This window comes from Papilio machaon, chromosome 16 (assembly GCF_912999745.1).
Source record: "Papilio machaon chromosome 16, ilPapMach1.1, whole genome shotgun sequence".
Classification (NCBI taxonomy): Eukaryota; Metazoa; Arthropoda; class Insecta; order Lepidoptera; family Papilionidae; genus Papilio; species Papilio machaon.
This window is the reverse complement of record NC_060001.1, coordinates 5,901,962-5,921,247: the sequence shown is the minus strand read 5'-3', so window position 1 is coordinate 5,921,247 and position 19,286 is coordinate 5,901,962. Positions and strand designations below refer to the sequence as shown.

The window sequence follows — 19,286 nt, the reverse complement described above, 5'->3', positions numbered from 1 at the left end:
TGCAGGAACGATACCAAGATTAATTATAGAAAAAAAAATATCCGTGCTAAAAGTGTACAATAAAATCCAAAATATCACTTTACCCGTTATCCTAGGCCATCGTTTTTATCATAATTCCATGGAAGAAGTCTACAGGCGACAGCATTACTCTATACACAATAGTAAAGTTATAAGTAGTTTATAATCACCCGTTCCGGCTTGGCCCAGCTGTCCAAATTATTCAGCATATTCTTGAGATCGGTCATCAGGTATTGTGTCTCCAAGAGCACGGCCTCCGTTTTGGACCGCCTCAGATCTTTGGCCAGCGCTGCAACCATTTCATTGTGGTTCTCAGTGTACATACGCATGAGGTTCTGCAGCTGTTGACGACGCCATTCTATAGGCTTCGTCACACCACGGTTGAATGTTTCGTGCGCTTTCGCCACAACCTGGAAACGAGGAACCGATGCTTTGGAACTATACGAGGAATGTCTGGTCTCTAGTTCTAGAGAGGAATAAAGAGAGTTAATATTGTTTTTTTTTTTTAAGAATGAGATTAACTTTTCCTGTATTTTTGCTAGTTGCTTGTTTTAACATTAAATGGCTATTTAACTAGAGATATTTACTGTTTGTGGGAGAGTATTTCATAAATTTCGCCGATGAGAAAGTTTTAACAGTTTTATGGAAAGGTTTTCATTGATGATATATTTATCGTCGATTCATAATTTCTGTCTCTTTTCAAGAACGTAATGTTTTGCCTTAAGAAATACTGCAAATATAAGTTTATTGGCCAATAACCACAATAACTGCTAAAGATTCGGAAAATGATAATTATTAATATTTATTATATTATTAGCTTTGTTATCCTCAAGCGGTAACAGTTATTGTATTGTTATTATTTAATGATTACACTAATTAAGATGTCCATTAAATTATAATTTTATCAATATTTTTGAATTATTGGTTTTTGAAATATTTGGTTTTGAATTATGTTTGATGAAATAAAATTATTTAGAATTTAGCTTTTAGCTTTTATAAAAAGTTGATATAATTTTCTTTCTTAAATTTAAATAATTATGTTTACTAAACTATTTAAATAATTTATGTTTTATAGTTGCTTTCGTAACATTTTAGGCGTATTTTTTACGCGTCTAATTACAAACTGTTGGAGCAAATGTTCTAATCATGTACGAATCACAAGTTTCCTGGTGTTGAATAATTCTTTACTTACGTCAGCCAGATTAACCGGTTTCTGTTTAGAGTTCATAGTTGTTCCTGCAACAAAATAAAAATGCATTTATATATAAATTTAGCTTTTGGCCACCTTCGTACCAACGGATTAAAAAAAACTAAGAAGCCAGAGGGTAATCTACTGTATGGAAATTCATCTAAATGGATTCAACCGTTTTGGAGCTACCTGCTAACAAACGATCTAAACATCAGCATTTATAATGTTAAATAAGATATAGTGATATAAATATTGACGATATTATACAGCTCTATATACTCCGTGTAATATCCGACTGAAACTTGTGACGTCTCATTGTAGTAATATATTTGACGAAGTTTGTAAGTTGCACCAATAATGGAGAAATTAAAAAGCAAAATTTTAGACATGGATAGAAGAGTAGTACATACTGTGCTGAGCCTCCGGAGGGAAATAGACAAGATGATGATCCAGTAATATATATAAATATATAATCTAGCTTTAGACGAGGTCAGTGAAGTAGTATAAAGATAATAGAAATGAATCAGTTTTTTTCTTGTTAGGTATTTATATTATTATTTTGTACAAGTCATTTTTTATCAAATGATCAAAGTACAAGGCTTCGAATAAATGTTACAAGCGAGTGATGATGACGATTAAAATGTCCACAGTAATTATGACATGAGATATGAGGAGTATTTAAACTCCTCATATCTCATGTCCGATGCTTTGATTGGTTAATTTTTTTTGTAACAAGCTTGCATATCTCGTCCGCATTGATAACTACATAATATATCGGACTTTGAAACGAATAGATAATATATCGACGTTGAAACGAAAGCGAATATGATTTGGAAACTTCTACACTTCAAAAAATGAAATGTTTTATTACAAGTGTGTAGGAAGTGGAATAATAAAGTACGGTTTTTTCTTAGTATAACGCAACCGTTGGCAATGAGCAAGATCACGTCAAGTGGACCCCCCCTTTTCCACTTGCTAATTAAATTCAGGTATGAATATTTTTTCATGATGTATAAAAAAATTACTATTACAATTAATCCCCAGAAAAGTTTTAGAAAAAATTTTTTTAACAACATTTATTTGTTAATGAAAATTTTTATGTCTTTTTATTAAAAAATCAATAAATAAGAGCTATTTAATATATTTTAATGAAACTTTCAGGATTTATAGTTTAATAGTTGTACTTTGATAGTAAGACATACAAAAGTTTAAATTATTTATTAATTTTCATATTGTTAATTATTTTTCAGTTAACAAATGAAAATTTCAATGACTTCTCCCTCAAAAATAATTTTTTTTCCTCCATATTATGCATTAATTATTTAAGTAATAGAATCCGTAAAAATTAGACTGCTCGCGATTACATTGAACAAAAAAAAATATTTATGATGGGCGGTAAGCGTTGTCGGTACGACAAAATATTACTTAAATAATTCTAACGGATTCTATTACTGAAATAATTAATCCCCTAGCATCATCATCAATCAGTGGGAGATTGAGAGAAAAGAGGAACTGTACTATAACTGTTCCTTACCTACACAATAAATTTGAAACGTCTAAGTGCATGATTCCCATACTAAATTTGGGGAAAAAGAAAATCGATTTGTAACTTTTGATCCAGAAATTGAAATATTTTTCCAGAATTTTATGTTTTCTCTCAATCACTCTAAAACCATTCTCTACCTACAAAATAAATTTGAATCGTCTAAGCTCAAAGTGCATGAATGTCATATTTAATTCGGAAAAAAAGGAAAACAAATTTGTTACTTTCGATTCCGAAATTGAAATATTTATTTCAGGAAAAGTATTAACTCTCAAACGTTTTCTCTTTTCTCTCAATCACTCTATAACCATTCCCTACCTATACAATAAATTTGAAACGTCTAAGAACATGATTCCCATACTAAATTTGGGGAAAAGAAAATCAATTTTTAACTTTCGATTCCGAAATTGAAATATTTATGACAGAAAAAGTGAAAACTCTCAAACGATATTTCTTTTCTCTCAATGTCTCAAACGATTATCTAACGATTTGCATTGAAAAAAAAGTGTGGGGGCCTTCTCACTAAAATTTGAAATTGTTTTTACGGAGAAAGTAGGAACTCTCAAACGATATATTTCTTTTCTCTCAAACGATTTGCATAAAAAATTAAAAAAAATGTAGTGAGGGGGCCAACTTCACGGAGGATAAGTATTGCATTTTTATATTACGAAGTAGCAAACAGTATGTAACTACTTCGTAGTATACTAGCGAAATAGTTACATACTCTTTGGCATTATCGCCATAATTCGCTGGCGTTAAAGTGAAATAATACACAATCTATTTAAATATGTTTTATTAACATTCGTATGCAGTTTTTACTTATAACTAAAGTCACAACAAAATAATAATAACATGAATTGCTTTATATAAAGTAACTATTTTAAAATTCTTAGCATAGACTCAAGATCACAAAAATATATTTAAAAATTTAATTTGTGCGAAAAACATTTTTTTTTATATCATAACGTACATAACTAAGGTAGTGAAAATAAATGGGTTAAATATAATTATCCCATTATCTTAATAGGCTTTCTTTTAAAGTATTAGCAAAAAAAACGGGATAACTAATGTACGGATGTTTCGACATTAGAAAGCTACGATTATATTTTATACGAGAATTTTGTTTTCTCTTATCCTACATTAGCTATTATACGTTTGAAAAACAGTATTTTCACCAAGCACCAGTCTTAAATAATGTATATCACAATAGGAAAGTGGCAAGTTGCTTAGGTCTTTTAATATATAGCATATTATTATGTTGTATTAATTCTTAAAAGTATCCCCCAACAAAACGTTAAATGCAAAGTATTAAACAAAAGTAAAATAATGAAAAATCATAAAAAGTAACAAATATGTATGTGCTTAATGCTTATATTGATATGTTAATCTTATAATATTGCCATTAACAAATTATTTGTATAAAAATAAAGTAAAGAAATTAATAAATCAGTCGTAGCTTTTTATTGATTTTCCGAAGCCATCTGTAACAAAGATAATAAAAAAAAATATGTAAATTAACACTAAAAAACATAACGTATACAAAAACACAATTAAAATAATATGAATAGTAGAAAAAGTCTAGATTTAACTGAAAATTCAGTTAAAATATTATTTAGAAAGAATTTTTCCGCAACGTAAAATTATTTATGCCTGTCTTTTTTAATCTAGTTATATGTATGATTGATTGCTAAGTATTTTTTGTAGGCGCCTGCTTTTCGGGTGAGTGTTGAATTTATTAGTGTTTGTAAACTTAAAGCACTTGCACAAAAATATTAAAAATGAATATTAACATATTACTAACATATTGTAACGTTTTTTTTTTAATTTCAATATGTTGATGTAAAAATAAAACAAATGATTACTTAATCAAAGGATGTATTTTTGTATAACATCGTTCTACATAGTGACTTCATTTACATTATTAAGTGCTCTTTACACGAATTTTTAGTAAAAAAAAAACTAAAAAAGTGAACAATACTGATCTGTTTTTATGGCACTGACACAAGGTACATAAGAAAGAAATTAAAATTTGAAAGGAATAAAAAAGTTTCTTAAAATAATACTCGGTTGCAGATTTCTTTACGAAACTTTACAAGTGATTAATTATAACATTATTTCAGTTATATTAATGAACATTTTTTAGATAAATTTTATTTCTTTACCTTCTGCCAGGCGAAGAAGCCGTAAGATATGCCCGCCCCGAGTGCAAACGTCAGCAGGTAGGGCAAAAACTTGAAGGAGGGTAACGATCTCTTCGCCATCAACATCGTTATTGCATTCAGCTTCTTATCTGAATAGGGCGGGTAACGCATTCTGTTGGGAAAAAAAAATTCTTTAACCGCATGTTGTCACTGCTTATATTGCATAATGTTTCTGTACTTTCGGCTGTGGAAGTTCACAATAATATTTCTAAAACCACCGAGAAATTTTATATAAGGTTTTTTTTTACTTCAATCGAAATCTTTTTTCTTGTAATTAATACGCCATCTTGATAATAATTTACATGTCAACAAAAGCGATAAATTTATGTAAAAATAGAACTCTATATATAACATGTTTTTTGTACAAATAAACATCTTTATGTTAAGAGTTTTTTTTAAAGTGATGATGGAATTAATAAAATAAAAGAAGTAAGTCTTACGATCCAAGTTTCTCTCCAATGGGTAAGAAATTTTTTATGAGGCAACTCTTTTGGTGAGTGAATGTATCGAATGTCGTCTTGCCGTGGTAAGCGCCGATGCCGCTGCTGCCGACGCCGCCAAATGGTAAAGTCTCAACTGTGCAGCATATATTTTGATTAATAAATACTTTATAAGGATGACATATTAAATTAAATATTAGTCAAATTAAAATGGCTTTTTAAATGCATTTATGAAACTATTTTTTTCATATCATAAGGTGAAAAAGAGCGAGCGACCACCTGAATTCGGCGAAATAGCAAAGAGACCGCTGCCCATTCACAATTGCAGATACTTTGCCTTCTTTCCTTGACAGAGAAGAGGATACACAGAAAGAGAATATTTCCCATTCCTACGTGTCCCCAGCCATGTCAAATCCACTTCCCCTTCCGATCCTTTCCTTATAAAAAAAGGTTCGGAACGGAACTAAAAGTTGGTATCTGGCACGCTTTCTTTGAGAAAACTGATACAGAACAATATGTTTTTTTACATGTCTCAGTGGAAACATTTGACTTATAATGTTCGAAAATATATTTCTATTAAAGCCATTTTAAATCAACCAGCTGATGTAAACATGCAAAATATCTGACAAAATACCCGACACAAGTGTAACTAAATTTCAAAGTAATCCATTAAAATGCAAAAGTTGCAAACATAAAAAAAATAATTACTATTATTAGCAAAAAAAGAATTCTTTGTCTTCATAGACATTTTGTAAAATTAAGGAATGAGATTTTAAAATACAAAATAACATATTCCTATCTTTCTACCTAAATTTGTTAATCCGTAACGTAAACGGCTGTTTGGATCAGGATGAAATTTAGAACACGTAAATTATAGTCTGGAATAGGAAATAGGCTACTTACTAAGGATTTTTTTAATGCGTTTACGGCTTCACTATTCTTATATAATTGATGTGTTTGGTATTTTGCGCGATAAATTAATTTTATCTAAACATGACTATTATTATGATACATTGTGTCAAAAGTAAAGCAAAAGTGTGAGAATTTTTTTAACATAAAATATGCGAAAGTTAGAAATAAAAAATATTGTACAAAAGATTCTGAAAGTACTAGTATTAGCAAGCAGTTATTATATAATTACATAAAATTAATTGATAATTGTTGTGCATGTTAAAGCCTATTTGTTAAGTTTAATTGTTATATAAATATTTGTTTAAATCACCGTTTACTGAAGCCTCTAAGGCTAAATTAATGCACTAAGCACATACTAAGGCAACCATTAACTTAAAATAAAAAAAAATTCTAATAACGTCACAAAAAATCTAATAATTGGGCAACCAGCCCTTATTCTCTTAATATACAGATAAGAAAAGTTTATACTTGTCATATATCTGATAAACTGGCATTTTAATTTAACGCCATTAAATATATGAAAAAAAAAAGTAGCAAACCTCCCATCTGCATGACAGTATCGTTAACGCACATCCCTCCGCTACTAGTGTTGTCGACAATGTTCGCTAAGACATCCTTGCTCGTACTGAACACATACATCGTCAGCGGCTTCTCTCTACAGTGACCATACAACATATGTACATATAGTAAGAAAGACCACCACCATAGGTGGGCACAGTTAATCAAAAAGTTAACTTCGTTAATCGTTAATTCGTTAAATAAAAATTTAACTTCGTTAATCGTTAAAGCGTTTAATTTACGAAAATTTAACGCAAGTTAAAGTTAACAGTTAAAGTTAATTTTTGTTCATATTACGAGTATAAGGCGCAAGCGGGAAATGGCCATATGAATAATCTCCGAATCGTATGGACCGATTTTGTCGAGACTTTCAATAGAACTTAGGCTATTTTTTTACTGCGCTTACGAAATCTCGGGCGATCGCTAATCCTATCTAAAGTTTAGTTATATAATATACTAAAATATAATTTAGACAATAGGGGCGATGTACTAATGCCTGTACCATAATAATGACATAGCATGCACTAGTTACACACATATACTACACTGACAATGATTGACTTTTTCATACCCGAATACTGAAACGTTACTTAAATATCTCGTTTCGTAAGCATTGCTTACAATTTAACAGACGTCAAAACTTAAGTGGAATACACAAACGCAAATCAAGACATGTAAGCGCGTGATTCCGTAAGTAGACGTATTATTTTTACGTCATGGCAACATCCTTTGTTTTCGGTCCGAGGGTATAAAAAATACTTGTTCTCGATTACGTTTTCTTAAAATTCACTTTACGTATCCGTTTCACGCAGCATGGCTTGGACAACCTATAGTTGTAAGACGTGTTCATTCCCAAATAGTAAAGAAAATTAAAATAAAAATACTAAATACTCAAAAATCAAAGAAGGTTGTTAAAAAATATCCTTTCTGTTTAAATTATTTTTAAATAAAAAAAATAAAAAAATTTGACCTTACTTTTGTAGAATGGAAAGCATCTGGCGTTTTGTTTTGACAAGTTAACGGTGCGACGTTTAGTTCATATTTTGAAAGTTTGAATTAAAATTTTAATAAATTTTAATATCTAATGATATTAAAATTTTAGACACTTTTTAAGCAGTTTAAGCGGGCGCAGACAAATGTCGCTACAAACCTATTTGCGATTCCGATATATTCTCGTTCAGTCGGCATTTTTATATAAATACTAGCTGTCGCCCGCGACTCCGTCCGCGCGCAGTTAAAAAAAACTTAATAGGGGTATGAATAATAGATGTTGGCCGATTCTCAGACCTATTCAATATGCTCACAAAATTTCATGAGAATCGGTCAAGCCGTTTCGGAGGAGTACGGGAACGAACATTGTGACATGAGAATTTTACATATAAGACTTTTTAACACCGCTATCTTTGATGTTACCCTATGCACAATTTTATTTACTGTTGCTTGTTCAACATTGAACGTATCCCCTATCACTCGTTGGTAGCTGCCTGTCGCATAAAAACGTAAGGCAATTAGTATTTGGTCTTTCGACCTCAACGCTCTGTTCCGTCTTGTCAAAGGCTCGATACTTTTTCCAAATATGGAGACCAAATACAAAACGGTTTCTTTCGATAAGCGAAACATTGAGCGAAACTCTGCATCGGTTTATTTTTCAAACGCATTAATTTTCTTTAAGTTTCGCCGGCACACGCTAGGCCTCTCATTGTCCGAAAGCGATGATAATGATGAAGCAGACATGTTAACACCTTAGATTTTCACTTTTAAGATAGCTCGCGACCACTCTTAAATTGTTGGCGTACTTAAGTCGACATGACAGTTCTTTTGACAGCAAAATGTCGTTGAGTGACGATCCAGTATAAGAAGTGTGATATTGAGTGGCCTTTAAGCATGGTATGACTTGATTGGCATCAAAGTTGAGATACGTCTTTAACTGACTTACGAAAATTGCATATTGGAGTTTAAGCGTGGTCTTATAATTTAAGACGCTCTTACATATTTAAGTGACGTTTCAGTATTCGGGCATCAGTCAATTTTTTTATCGACAATCCGACGTCACGGAATTAGAGAGCTAACTAAATTTAGACAACATAAATTTTCTATTAAACAGTAAGACATGTGATAATATTCAAAAGAAAACAATCAAAACTTTTGTGCAGTATTTACATTTATCTGTGACTATTTGCACCAGGATGTTCATTTGCTCATACTCCAACAACTGAACATTTAATTTTTTGTATAATTTGGTAATATTTTTGGAACGAAGTTCCTTATCGCGCGTTGTGAAAGGGAGCTAGACGGAAAAAATTCTTACGAAAAGTTGTCACGACACTTTTTGCTATAGTAAGTATGTTAACGACGAATGAGCGCTACTTCACCATGGCAACGACGTGACAATATATAACGAAAATTCATAGAAATAAAATGTACTTCTTGTGAAGACTTAAGTTTTTTATTCATAGAATAAACATTGGTTCCTTCACTAATTAATAGAAAGGAACTTCGTTCCATCCAGGTGTCCCTTGACACCTCTCAAGTTTTTTTATTTTATTTTAGCTAAGTGCTCACGAACAGACATCATTTTTTACGTACTTTTTATTTATTTATATAGATTTATTAATAAAACTTCTAACATCAGAGGAAACTTATTATAACATTGATAAATAAACTATATAACCAATCCAGTGATACATCTCAACGCATCAAACTATACAACTGAGATGCCTTCGATAACTTCTATAATCTAATGATTTATCGTCCGATCTATTGTTATGTTAAAACAAGTTAAATTACTCTCAGTGTATAGAGCAGAAGTTACGCGACATAACGAAAACAACCGATCGCGGGTGATGTCTTCTCTCTTTCTTATCACCTATAAAATCGTTATAGTTTATTAGTAAGAATATTTTTGAATTATTTTCAACGACATTCGATTAATTTTAAAATAAACTTTCGATATACGTAAAAAAATCGATGTCTTTTTGTAAAGGTCACTTGTGGCGACATTTCATATATTAAATTTAATATAACACAGTTTAACATTATTTCACTAACATAATTATTTTATCTTTTTCCTCATTCTTTCTCGTTTTGTCGTATACTTTTTTTTGTAAACAAACAAATTATCTTCGCTATTGTCTTTGCGCAGCGCACGTGCATCCCCGACCATTAGAAGGGTTGGGGCCATAAATCCATCGAGTTCGTTATCGCATTCTCTGTGCGGCTGTCCATTTGATCCTTTGTTCATATTTTTGTTGTTGTTAAAATTATTTTTCGCAGAATATGAAGAAGCCCCAAAAAAACAAACGACGGTAATAAACACCTAAATCCCTTTTGTTTTTGAGGAACGTTTATTGCGTGCACATTTCGTCTTTCGAATTTTTAAATTTATTTTTCATTGTTTGTTTCTTATCTACGTAATGACAAAAAAATCCTATTTGTACGCTTTTTCAAATGAACCGTAAACTATTTTTTTTTATATTTTTTGTTGTCTTTAAACTCCAACATTAAAATAAACATTTTTGTCTGCAACAAAGTTTAGTTGTATTTTAGGTACGACGTTGAAGAGTAATGCACACTCGATTATTTTGATTGCTATTCAACGCAGAGTTTATCTTTTTTAATAGATTTTGCGTCTCACGTATAACAATTATTGTATTAAGAGTAAAGTGTTTTCGAACCTTATGTTGATTTTATAACAAAATCTTGTTCTAAAAAAAGTGATGTTAAATAAATGAAAACCAGTTTTAATGTGAATAAAATGTAATAAAGACTTTTCGAGATATTTGTGTAAATGTGAAATAATTAATAAACTTTGAAGGTGTCTAGCGCCTAAACTTCGCAATATTTGATAGAGGTAAGTTTGTTTAAATCGTCACTATTTTCTAACAAGGATTCTGTGGTACTCTTTTGATCACGTCTATCCCGGCCGCTCGGTGTATTGTATTTGTATAACATGCATCACACTCGCTCGTTCTCGTTCTCTCTCGTTCTCGTTCACCATTCGACTCGCCGACGGTCCCCGAACATAGCCGACCTTACGAATGGAGCCTGTTGCATAATTTAAATAAAATGACAACACGTCAATAAGTGTCTATTGTAACAATTAACGGACTAAATTAACGGAAGTAGAATTTAACGGAAGTTAACAAGAGCGTTAACACTTTTTGAATTTAACTTAAAAGTTAATCCGTTAAGGAAAATGTTAACTTCGTTAATTAACGATTAACGGATTAACGAGTTAATGCCCAGCTTTGACCACCACCGATAACATATTGAGTTAAAATATCTGTATTTCGTTCCAAACCAAACCAATGGTAATTAAAATTCGCGATTTTGGAAATATTTTTGGTAAAAAACATTTTCTTCAAAACTACACAACTCAAGATAACTTTATTATGTGTGTAATGTGAAATAGAGTAATGGTGGCCGTTGTATGCTTTGTTTATTGGGGGTTTTGGATTGGAACAAAATATAAGTGTCTATTAAATATAGGAAAAGTAATTAATTTAACCTTCAAAATATTGTTTAAAGATAATTAAAAAGTTTGATATTTTATATACAATATATTAAAAATTTAAATAATAGGAAAAATATGAAAACGATTACTTATATATATTGATTGAACGTTATTAAAATTGAAGTAAATATTATTTACATAAGTTTGCAAGTTCAGAGTATAGTTTATATACAATTAACTTAAGTTATTAATTAAATCTAAGAATTGTGCTTAAAATTAACTTATAATAAGACCGTAATTTTTCCGCCACCTTAAATGCCCTACACCGATTATAACAAGCATAGAAAACGTACAATCAAAAGCCATCACAAATGCACAAATTAAAATGATACAAAAAAAACTATTTTATTTTTAATTTAAATAATTAAAGGTGTTCGTGGACAATGACTTTTGAATGCATGTGTTACTTTTTATTTTTCTATTTTAACCGACCACCTAAACCGTTTTTCAGCCAAGTATAATGCATGAAGCCGTGCGGATGATGATCTTTGCCTTACCGCCATAAAACATGATAGTGTCATTGACACATATGCTGCCAGAACGTGTTTGTTCATTGAACAAGGTACGCGTGTCTTTTTCATTGGTGAACACGTATAATACTAATGGATGTTCCCTGAAATATGTTGAGTAATTGGTCGATATTTTAGTCGTCTATCACCTTAAATTATGTGCCAGTAAAATGTTTAGTGATGTGTACCGAGAATTTTATTTTATGTTTCTATTTTTTGGTTACTCTTTGTAAAAATGTATTAAAAATTATGTTAATAATTCGAAAATATTAAATTCAAACTAAAGGTCACACTCATGCAATAAAAATTCGCGATTATAAAAACTTAGACGGGAAGTAATTTGCAACAGTATCACTTTGTTAAATTAGCAACAACTTTGACTGCCACAATCAGTCATTAGTCATACTAAATTTACACTAAGCGATACTTTTTTTGACAATTTAATGAATGTGAGTGTGACTGTGTCATTGTCATTGTCGAAAAGCCATATTTTTATTATATCGTTGTCATCGTTCATCATAAACAAGCGATTTCCACCAAGCCCTTCAAAATTGTCTCAAGGCATACCGCGTCATATAAGCGGACAGAGGACACACATTTTAAGTAGTTAATTTCTTTTGGGCCCACACTGTTAAGTGGTTTGTAATAATAAAAATGTACTAAGGAAAAAATGATATTATTGCAGTCTTTTTTTGGTAAAGTCTAAATGCAAAATTAATGATAATGTTGTTAAATTCTCAGTGTTTTCCTTTTAAAATTATGTTGTCACTGTAATATAGAGAGTATAAAGTATAAAATGACATATGTTTCTTTGGTGTCCACCACTGTTCACTTGTGGGCCCAAATTCCCAACAAATGAAATTGTCTCTTTTGCATAAAATGAATGGATTCCATCTTCATGTTCCCGAGTGTACCAAATGTTTTATCATAAGTGCATGTTCACACTATATTTTTTTAATTGTTGCATGATAAATCAAGTGTGAACAGACTCTTAAACCGGTACCGACATCACTCAATAAAATCACACGTTAATACCCCAATACTTCGTCGAAAAAAAAAACAGTCGTATTAAGAATTCACAACACAAAAAAAACACTCACACACACATATATAACTCTAGGTCTCCCATTGTAAAAACACCCACACAAAAACATGTTTCCCCGTCATTTTCTTAGAAATAATATAAAGAATTTATACTTTGTTTAATTAATTTTAGATATTCTGATATTCGCTAAGCTTACTTTTAGTATAAAGAAAAAAAAAAGAAACAAAGCAATTAAAAACATTTACATGGCATCGAAAAATACCATTCAACAAAAAAGTACATTGTACAAACAATAAACAATAGAATAAATGACTTACTTATTTGCATAAATTGTATTTTATATATCTTTAGATTAAATTTCAAACGTGTTGTGTATTTTAAATAAAAACTAAACTCACCTAGAATTAATAAATTTAATTGCTTCATACGCGTTCTCTACAGGTACTATAGGTAAAATAGGACCGAAAATTTCTTCTTCCATTATTTTATCTGTTCCCTTTACATTGGTCAATATGGTGGGCTCAATGAATCTCTCACTCGGATCGGTCTGACCACCAATTGCGATTTTGTCTTTGCTCGCATCTATTAAAGCTTGAAGACGGCTGTGAATAAATAAAAAAATGAGTTAAGTTTATTTGACATTAACTGGAGAACCAGACCAGTACTTCTACAGTACGCGAGACATGTAACTTCTCTACAAAGCGAGGAATCACATAACAAAAAGAAAACAATAGTTTCACATGAACGTGACATGAACATTTACTTCTAAATCATAGTCTAGGAGAAATTAACGACTAAAATATTACCTGAAATGCCTGCTATTGATAATTCTGCAGAGATCCGGAGATTTCTGTGGGTCCTCCCCGTACCACTCCTTGAGGACACTCCTGGCTGCGTTCACGAACTTCTCCTGCACCTCCTTGGAGCACAGGACATAGTCAGGCGCGATACACGTCTGACCTGAGTTGATGAACTTGCCCCACAGCACTCTTTTGGCCGTCACTTCAATATTCACTGTGCCGTCTATGTAAGTTGGGCTACAAATAATAAGGAAGATTAGTATAGTAGTTTTCTGATATCTTGGCGGCTGTTAACTTAACTTAACTTAGCGTGAGTCGTTGCGCAATACAAAATGCTGCCAAAATATTTGAAAAACTATAATTAATTTGACACTACGTAGTAGAATTGGAATCGAGTGCCATATCGCACTTTAGGGAAGAAGTCAGAATGGTACGGTTTATAGACAGAGATTTATATTCACTTCCCACTTATGATTGAATATTAAAGCAAACTATCAACATAAGATCTTTAATTTAGCTCGTAAAGGTCACGTCGCTATGACAAGTTTTCAACCTAACTGGATTGTGTGTGTCAAATGACACCTGATTTCGTGGGTAGGAAATAAAAGTCTTCAACAGTACTCAACAAACATACAGTACGATAAACTTTTCTGTGAAGGAGATAGAAAATTTGGTATATTACCTCTTACCACCCAACTCCAGTGTAACGGGGGTGAGATGTTTGGTGGCGGCGGCGTACACGATCTTGCCTACATTGGTCCCACCCGTGTAGAAGATGTAGTCGAATTTCTGTTTCAATAGCTCTGTGGTCTCTTCAGGTCCTCCCTCTACTACTATTACCGCGTCCTAAAGTCAACAAAACGTATTGTAACAATATTTTTTTAGATAGTGTCAAACGTTCCAGTTGTTCGCGGATGTTGACAATTGTTACATAAAACGCAAAAACTAGAGGGATTTCTTATTATAAACTTTACGAACAAGGAAAACAAAGATAAAAAAAAATATTTAGTATGTATTATTCACTTGGTGAAACATAGAAGTCTTCAACACATAAGCAATAGATTTTGGTTACTTCAGTATTGACTTAGAATACTACTAATAACTTCTATGCAATATTGGTACCATTGAAGACATTCGTAGAATGAACTATTGTAAAAAATATGTATTTATTATATATTTTTGAACGACTTACATTATCTAAATACTTAGGCAGCATTTCAACCACAAATTGTGCGCAGGCCTCGGCGAGCTCGCTGGGCTTCACGACTACCACGTTGCCGGCGGCGATGGCACCCGCCATCGGCAGCAGCAGCAACTGCAGAGGGTAGTTCCACGCGCCGATCACGAGCGCCACGCCGTACGGCTCTTTGTAGACCACCACGTCATCTAACATGTTCACGAATCCCTTGGACGGCTGAAAATGTTGAATTTCAGTATACACTCTAAATAAAGTTGCAAACAAACGTTGAGTTTAGCTGAAATTCCCGCTGCTCGTTTACCCCCTCATCATATAAAAAAATGGAAAAATAGGCAAAAGTTAAAAAAGGGATAGGAGGGGAAGGTTAAAAAAGTTGAAAAGGCAGGAGCGATGCTTAAATTATTTATAGGAAAAAGATAACGGTGCAAAATGTGTACACTAAAATCCAAAATATCACTTTACCCCGCTATCCTAGGCTACATTTTCTAGGGCTTTTTAGGATCATAATTCCATGGAAGAAGTTTACAGGCGATAGCAATACTTTATAATAAAGTTAAAGTAATTTATAATCACCCGTTCCGGCTTGGCCCAACTGTCCAAATTATTCAGCGTGTTCTTAAGATCATTGATCAGGTATTCTGTCTCCAGGAGCACGGCCTCCATTTTGGACCGTCTCAGATCTTTGGCCAGGGCTGCAACCATTGCATTCTGGTTCTCAGTGTACATACGCATGAGGTTCTGCAGCTGTTGACGACGCCATTCAATAGGCCTCGTCACACCACGGTTGAATGTTTCGTGCGCTTTCGCCACAACCTGGAAACGAGGAACCGATGCTTTGGAATTATACGAGGAATGTCTTTTCTCTAGTTCTAGAGAGGAATAAAGAGAGTTAATATTGTTTTTTTTTAAATGAGATTAACTTTTCCTGTATTTTTGCTAGTTGCTTGTTTTACATTAAATGGCTATTTAACTAGAGATATTTACTGTTTGCGGGAGAGTATTTCATAAATTTCGCCGATGAGAAAGTTTTAACAGTTTTATGGAAAGGTTTTTATTGATGATATCTTTATCGTCGATCCATAATTTCTGTCTCTTTTCAAGAACGTAATGTTTTGTCTCAAGAAATACTGCAAATATAAGTTTATTGGCCAATAACATACCACAATAACTGCTAAAGATTCGGAAAATGATAATTATTAATATTTATTATATTATTAGCTTTGTTATCTTCAAGCGGTAACAGTTATTGTATTATTATTTTTAATTCATTTTATATTTTTTATTTCAGTATTTAAGGCGAAGTCTAGGGTACGGGTACGTTACGAACACTTAATGTATCGAAATTTTCTAAATGCTCTTAATAATGACTGTAGAACCGTTATCATTGGACCACTATAATTATAATAAAGTATAACAATAATAACAGTTATTTATTGTTAAATATTTAATGATTACACTAATTAAGATGTCCATTAAATTATCATTTTATATATTATGGGTTTTGAATTCTGTATGATGAAATGAAATCATTTAGCTATTATAAAAAATTGTATATAAAAGTATTTAATTGAGGTTTGAATAGTTTTAATCCATTTTAAATAATTTATGTTTTACAGTAACTTTCGTAACATTTTAGGCTTATTTTTTTACGTGTTCAAGTACAAACTGTGTTGGAGCAAATGTTCTAATCATGCATAAATCACAAGTTTCCTGGTGTTGAATAATTCTTTACTTACGTGAGCCAGATTAACCGGTTTCTGTTTAGAGTTCATAGTAGTTCCTGCAACAAAATAAAAATTGATTTATATATAAATTTAGCTTTTGGTCGCCTTCGTACCAACGGATTAAAAAAAAACTAAGAAGCAAGACGATAATCTATCTCTAAGAGGCATTTTATCCAGATGGATTAAACCGTTTTGGAGCTATCCGCTAACAAACGATCCATCCATGTAAACATTAGCATTTATAATGTTAAGTAAGATATAGTGATATAAATATTGACGATATTATACAGTTCTATTCATGTTTGTATACTCTAGATATAATATCCGATTGAGACTCGTGATTTCTCATTGTAGTATGAAATTATGAAGTATATTAGACGAAGTTTGTAAGTTGCGCCAGTAATGGAGAAATTAAAAAAACAAAAGTTTAGTGTAGAATTGTCATAAACGGAAAAATGGGCAAACAAGAAACTAATGAGATTATGTTGGATGAAAAAGTATGGATGGTGTAATAGGCAATGCATAAGGGAGTGGAGTAAGACAGCTGATAGACATGTATAGAAGAGTTGTACATACTGTGCTGAGCCTCCGGAGGGAAATAGACAAGATCCAAGATCCAGTAATATATAATCTAGCTTTAGACAAGGTCAGTGAAGTAATATAAAGATAATAGAAATGCTTATGTTTTTTCCTTGTTAGGTATTTATATTCTTGTTATGTACTAGTCATTTTTTACTACATAGCATTATAAATGATCAAAGTACAAGGATTCGCATGAATGTCAGAAGTATGTACCTAACTGGTTTTTTATTCAACTGTCATCACGACGATTAAAATGTCCACAGTAAATAAATACTAGTCATATCTCATGTCCGATGCTTCGATTGTTTAAAAATATTTTTTAACTAGCTTGCATATCTCTGTGCGCATTGATAAAGACATAATATATCGGACTTTTAAACGATAGCGAAAGCAATTTGGAAACTTCTTTACTTAATTAAGGACTAGAAAAAAATGTACCATTATCACGTTTTTATACGTGTCTTATTTTCATGAATTTCTAACAGAAATTGTATACCTAATGAACTGTCGACCTTTTGAGTTCATTTACAAGTCACGTAAGTATCAACCAGTACATAAATAAGCATAATTAACCGGTACTGACTGAACTAGGAGGCATAAATTACATTACCTACGTAAAATTATTGATTTAACAAACAAAAAAACAAATTTATTTTATCTAATCACCCCTAATTTAGGGAAGGCTCCGAGGCCCTCGGTGAGGTCGTATAGTGAGCTGCTGATGATGAGGTTAATTAAAAAAACTCATATGAATAGTTTATCGTATCGTCTTCAGCTCCTTAGACATCCCCACAGAGGGGTCAGAACCTAACCAATTTTAATAAAACAAAACATATAATTATCTCCCAGCTCAATCTCTTAGAAAAAAATTAAAAAGGTTTTATTACTTAGGAAGTGGAATAATAAAGTATGGTTTTTGCTTACTATAACGCAACCGTTGGCAATACGTTACGTGTTAATGAAAATAAACAATCACGCTCGTGCAGTGTAATCGTAACAAGTTTAACGTAACGACCTTCAACAACGGAAATAACAGGAGAATATAAAATATATTATTTCGAAATTAACACATTTTTATTGCTGTTGACTTCTAAAGACAAATTGCATTAACGGAATTATGCTGAAGGGGTTTAATAACTTATGAGATCATTGCTACTTATCCTGAGCAACAGAGTTACTCACTTATCTAGAACGAATAAGGAAAAGAAAGTTGGAGGAGTCAGGACCTCAAATGTACGTCTAGAAATTGGATTTGAGCGTGGTATTTCATCTTTACATCATGCACATTTGTACAGGACCGGGCGAATTATTTTATTTTTAAATACAAGATAGGTAGCGACTATTGTACGCTTCGGTAAATAAGTCAGTAATGGTTACATAAGTAATATGTGACAGCTATAGCTCGGGTCACTGTCCTATTGCACTATATGTGCTGCGTAGGTTAACTACTATAGGTGTATTTTAACATTTTATACAAGCTCAACAAATTTTATGAATTTCGTAATGTTTAGTCATCACAATTTATTTAATCAAGAATTTAAGTCTGTTTAAAAATAGCTAGCCATAAAAGCCTTGTCTATTGTCATAGGACCGGTTCTGTGAAGTCATTGAACGCAAGTACAATGTTATTGTGATGCTGCAGTATATTTAATGCTAGCAGAACAAATATACAGAACAAAATAAGTTCACTGTAGTGGCAACCCACAGATAGTTAATGCAAATTAGCAAAGTAATGAAAACACTATTGAAATAAAAAAAACATGCTCCAAGGTAAAAATCTAAAAAGGAAATGCCACAAAATATCTTGACATAAAAGTTTTAGTATAACTATCTTGTTTTGTTAATAAACAAAAAAATGTTTTTGCCTTCAAAATAATTAATGTAGACTTGCCTTATTAAATTAAAATGCCAAATATACATATTAACATTATTTCAAGTATAAATTGGATGTGTGAAAAAATAAAGTATGATATTTATACAATTTTAATTAAACAAGTAGGTCATGCTCAAATTTATAGTTGTTATTATTATTTTACATAAATAAACATTTTTTA

General features: G+C 31.7%; 2 protein-coding genes across 4 annotated transcripts in view; both read right to left on the bottom strand.

Moving 5' to 3' along the window:
- Window positions 1–19,286, bottom strand: part of LOC106716797 (aldehyde dehydrogenase family 3 member B1) — a 33,584-nt gene that overhangs the window by 4,164 nt on the left and 10,134 nt on the right. The window contains exons 1-3 of one of the 2 annotated variants that reach the window (XM_045681716.1): window positions 1,618–1,811; window positions 1,211–1,254; window positions 189–428 (exon numbers count right to left, since the gene is read on the bottom strand). In XM_045681716.1, the coding sequence (XP_045537672.1) occupies window positions 189–428; window positions 1,211–1,246 (276 nt within the window). In that variant the 5' untranslated portion in view covers window positions 1,247–1,254; window positions 1,618–1,811. Of the gene's footprint in view, window positions 1–188; window positions 429–1,210; window positions 1,255–1,617; window positions 1,812–19,286 lie in introns of those variants that run through there. The other variant, XM_045681715.1, reaches the window with a different exon arrangement.
- Window positions 4,197–15,735, bottom strand: LOC123721824 (aldehyde dehydrogenase family 3 member B2-like). Of its 2 annotated transcripts, none has more exons than XM_045681717.1 (9): window positions 15,500–15,735; window positions 14,921–15,142; window positions 14,411–14,574; window positions 13,735–13,965; window positions 13,327–13,530; window positions 11,872–11,987; window positions 5,392–5,527; window positions 4,913–5,063; window positions 4,197–4,231 (listed from the first exon to the last, which is right to left on the bottom strand). In XM_045681717.1, the coding sequence occupies exons 1-9, from the start codon at window positions 15,656–15,658 to the stop codon at window positions 4,211–4,213; spliced, it is 1,404 nt and encodes a 467-aa protein (XP_045537673.1). In that variant the 5' UTR covers window positions 15,659–15,735; the 3' UTR covers window positions 4,197–4,210. The 2 variants fall into 2 exon arrangements, with proteins under 2 accessions (XP_045537673.1, XP_045537676.1); XM_045681720.1 differs by lacking the exon at window positions 11,872–11,987 and adding an exon at window positions 6,843–6,958.

Excerpts from the sequence above, each read along its gene's own strand:
- LOC123721824 (XM_045681717.1), bottom strand. The coding sequence starts at position 15,658 with ATGCGTATGTACACTGAGAACCAGAATGCAATGGTTGCAGCCCTGGCC. Across the intron at positions 13,966-14,410 it reads CTGGAGTTGGGTGGTAAGAG|CCCAACTTACATAGACGGCA; the intron begins GTAATATACCAA and ends TATTATTTGTAG. Across the intron at positions 4,232-4,912 it reads GCTTCTTCGCCTGGCAGAAG|ATGGCTTCGGAAAATCAATA; the intron begins GTAAAGAAATAA and ends TCTTTGTTACAG.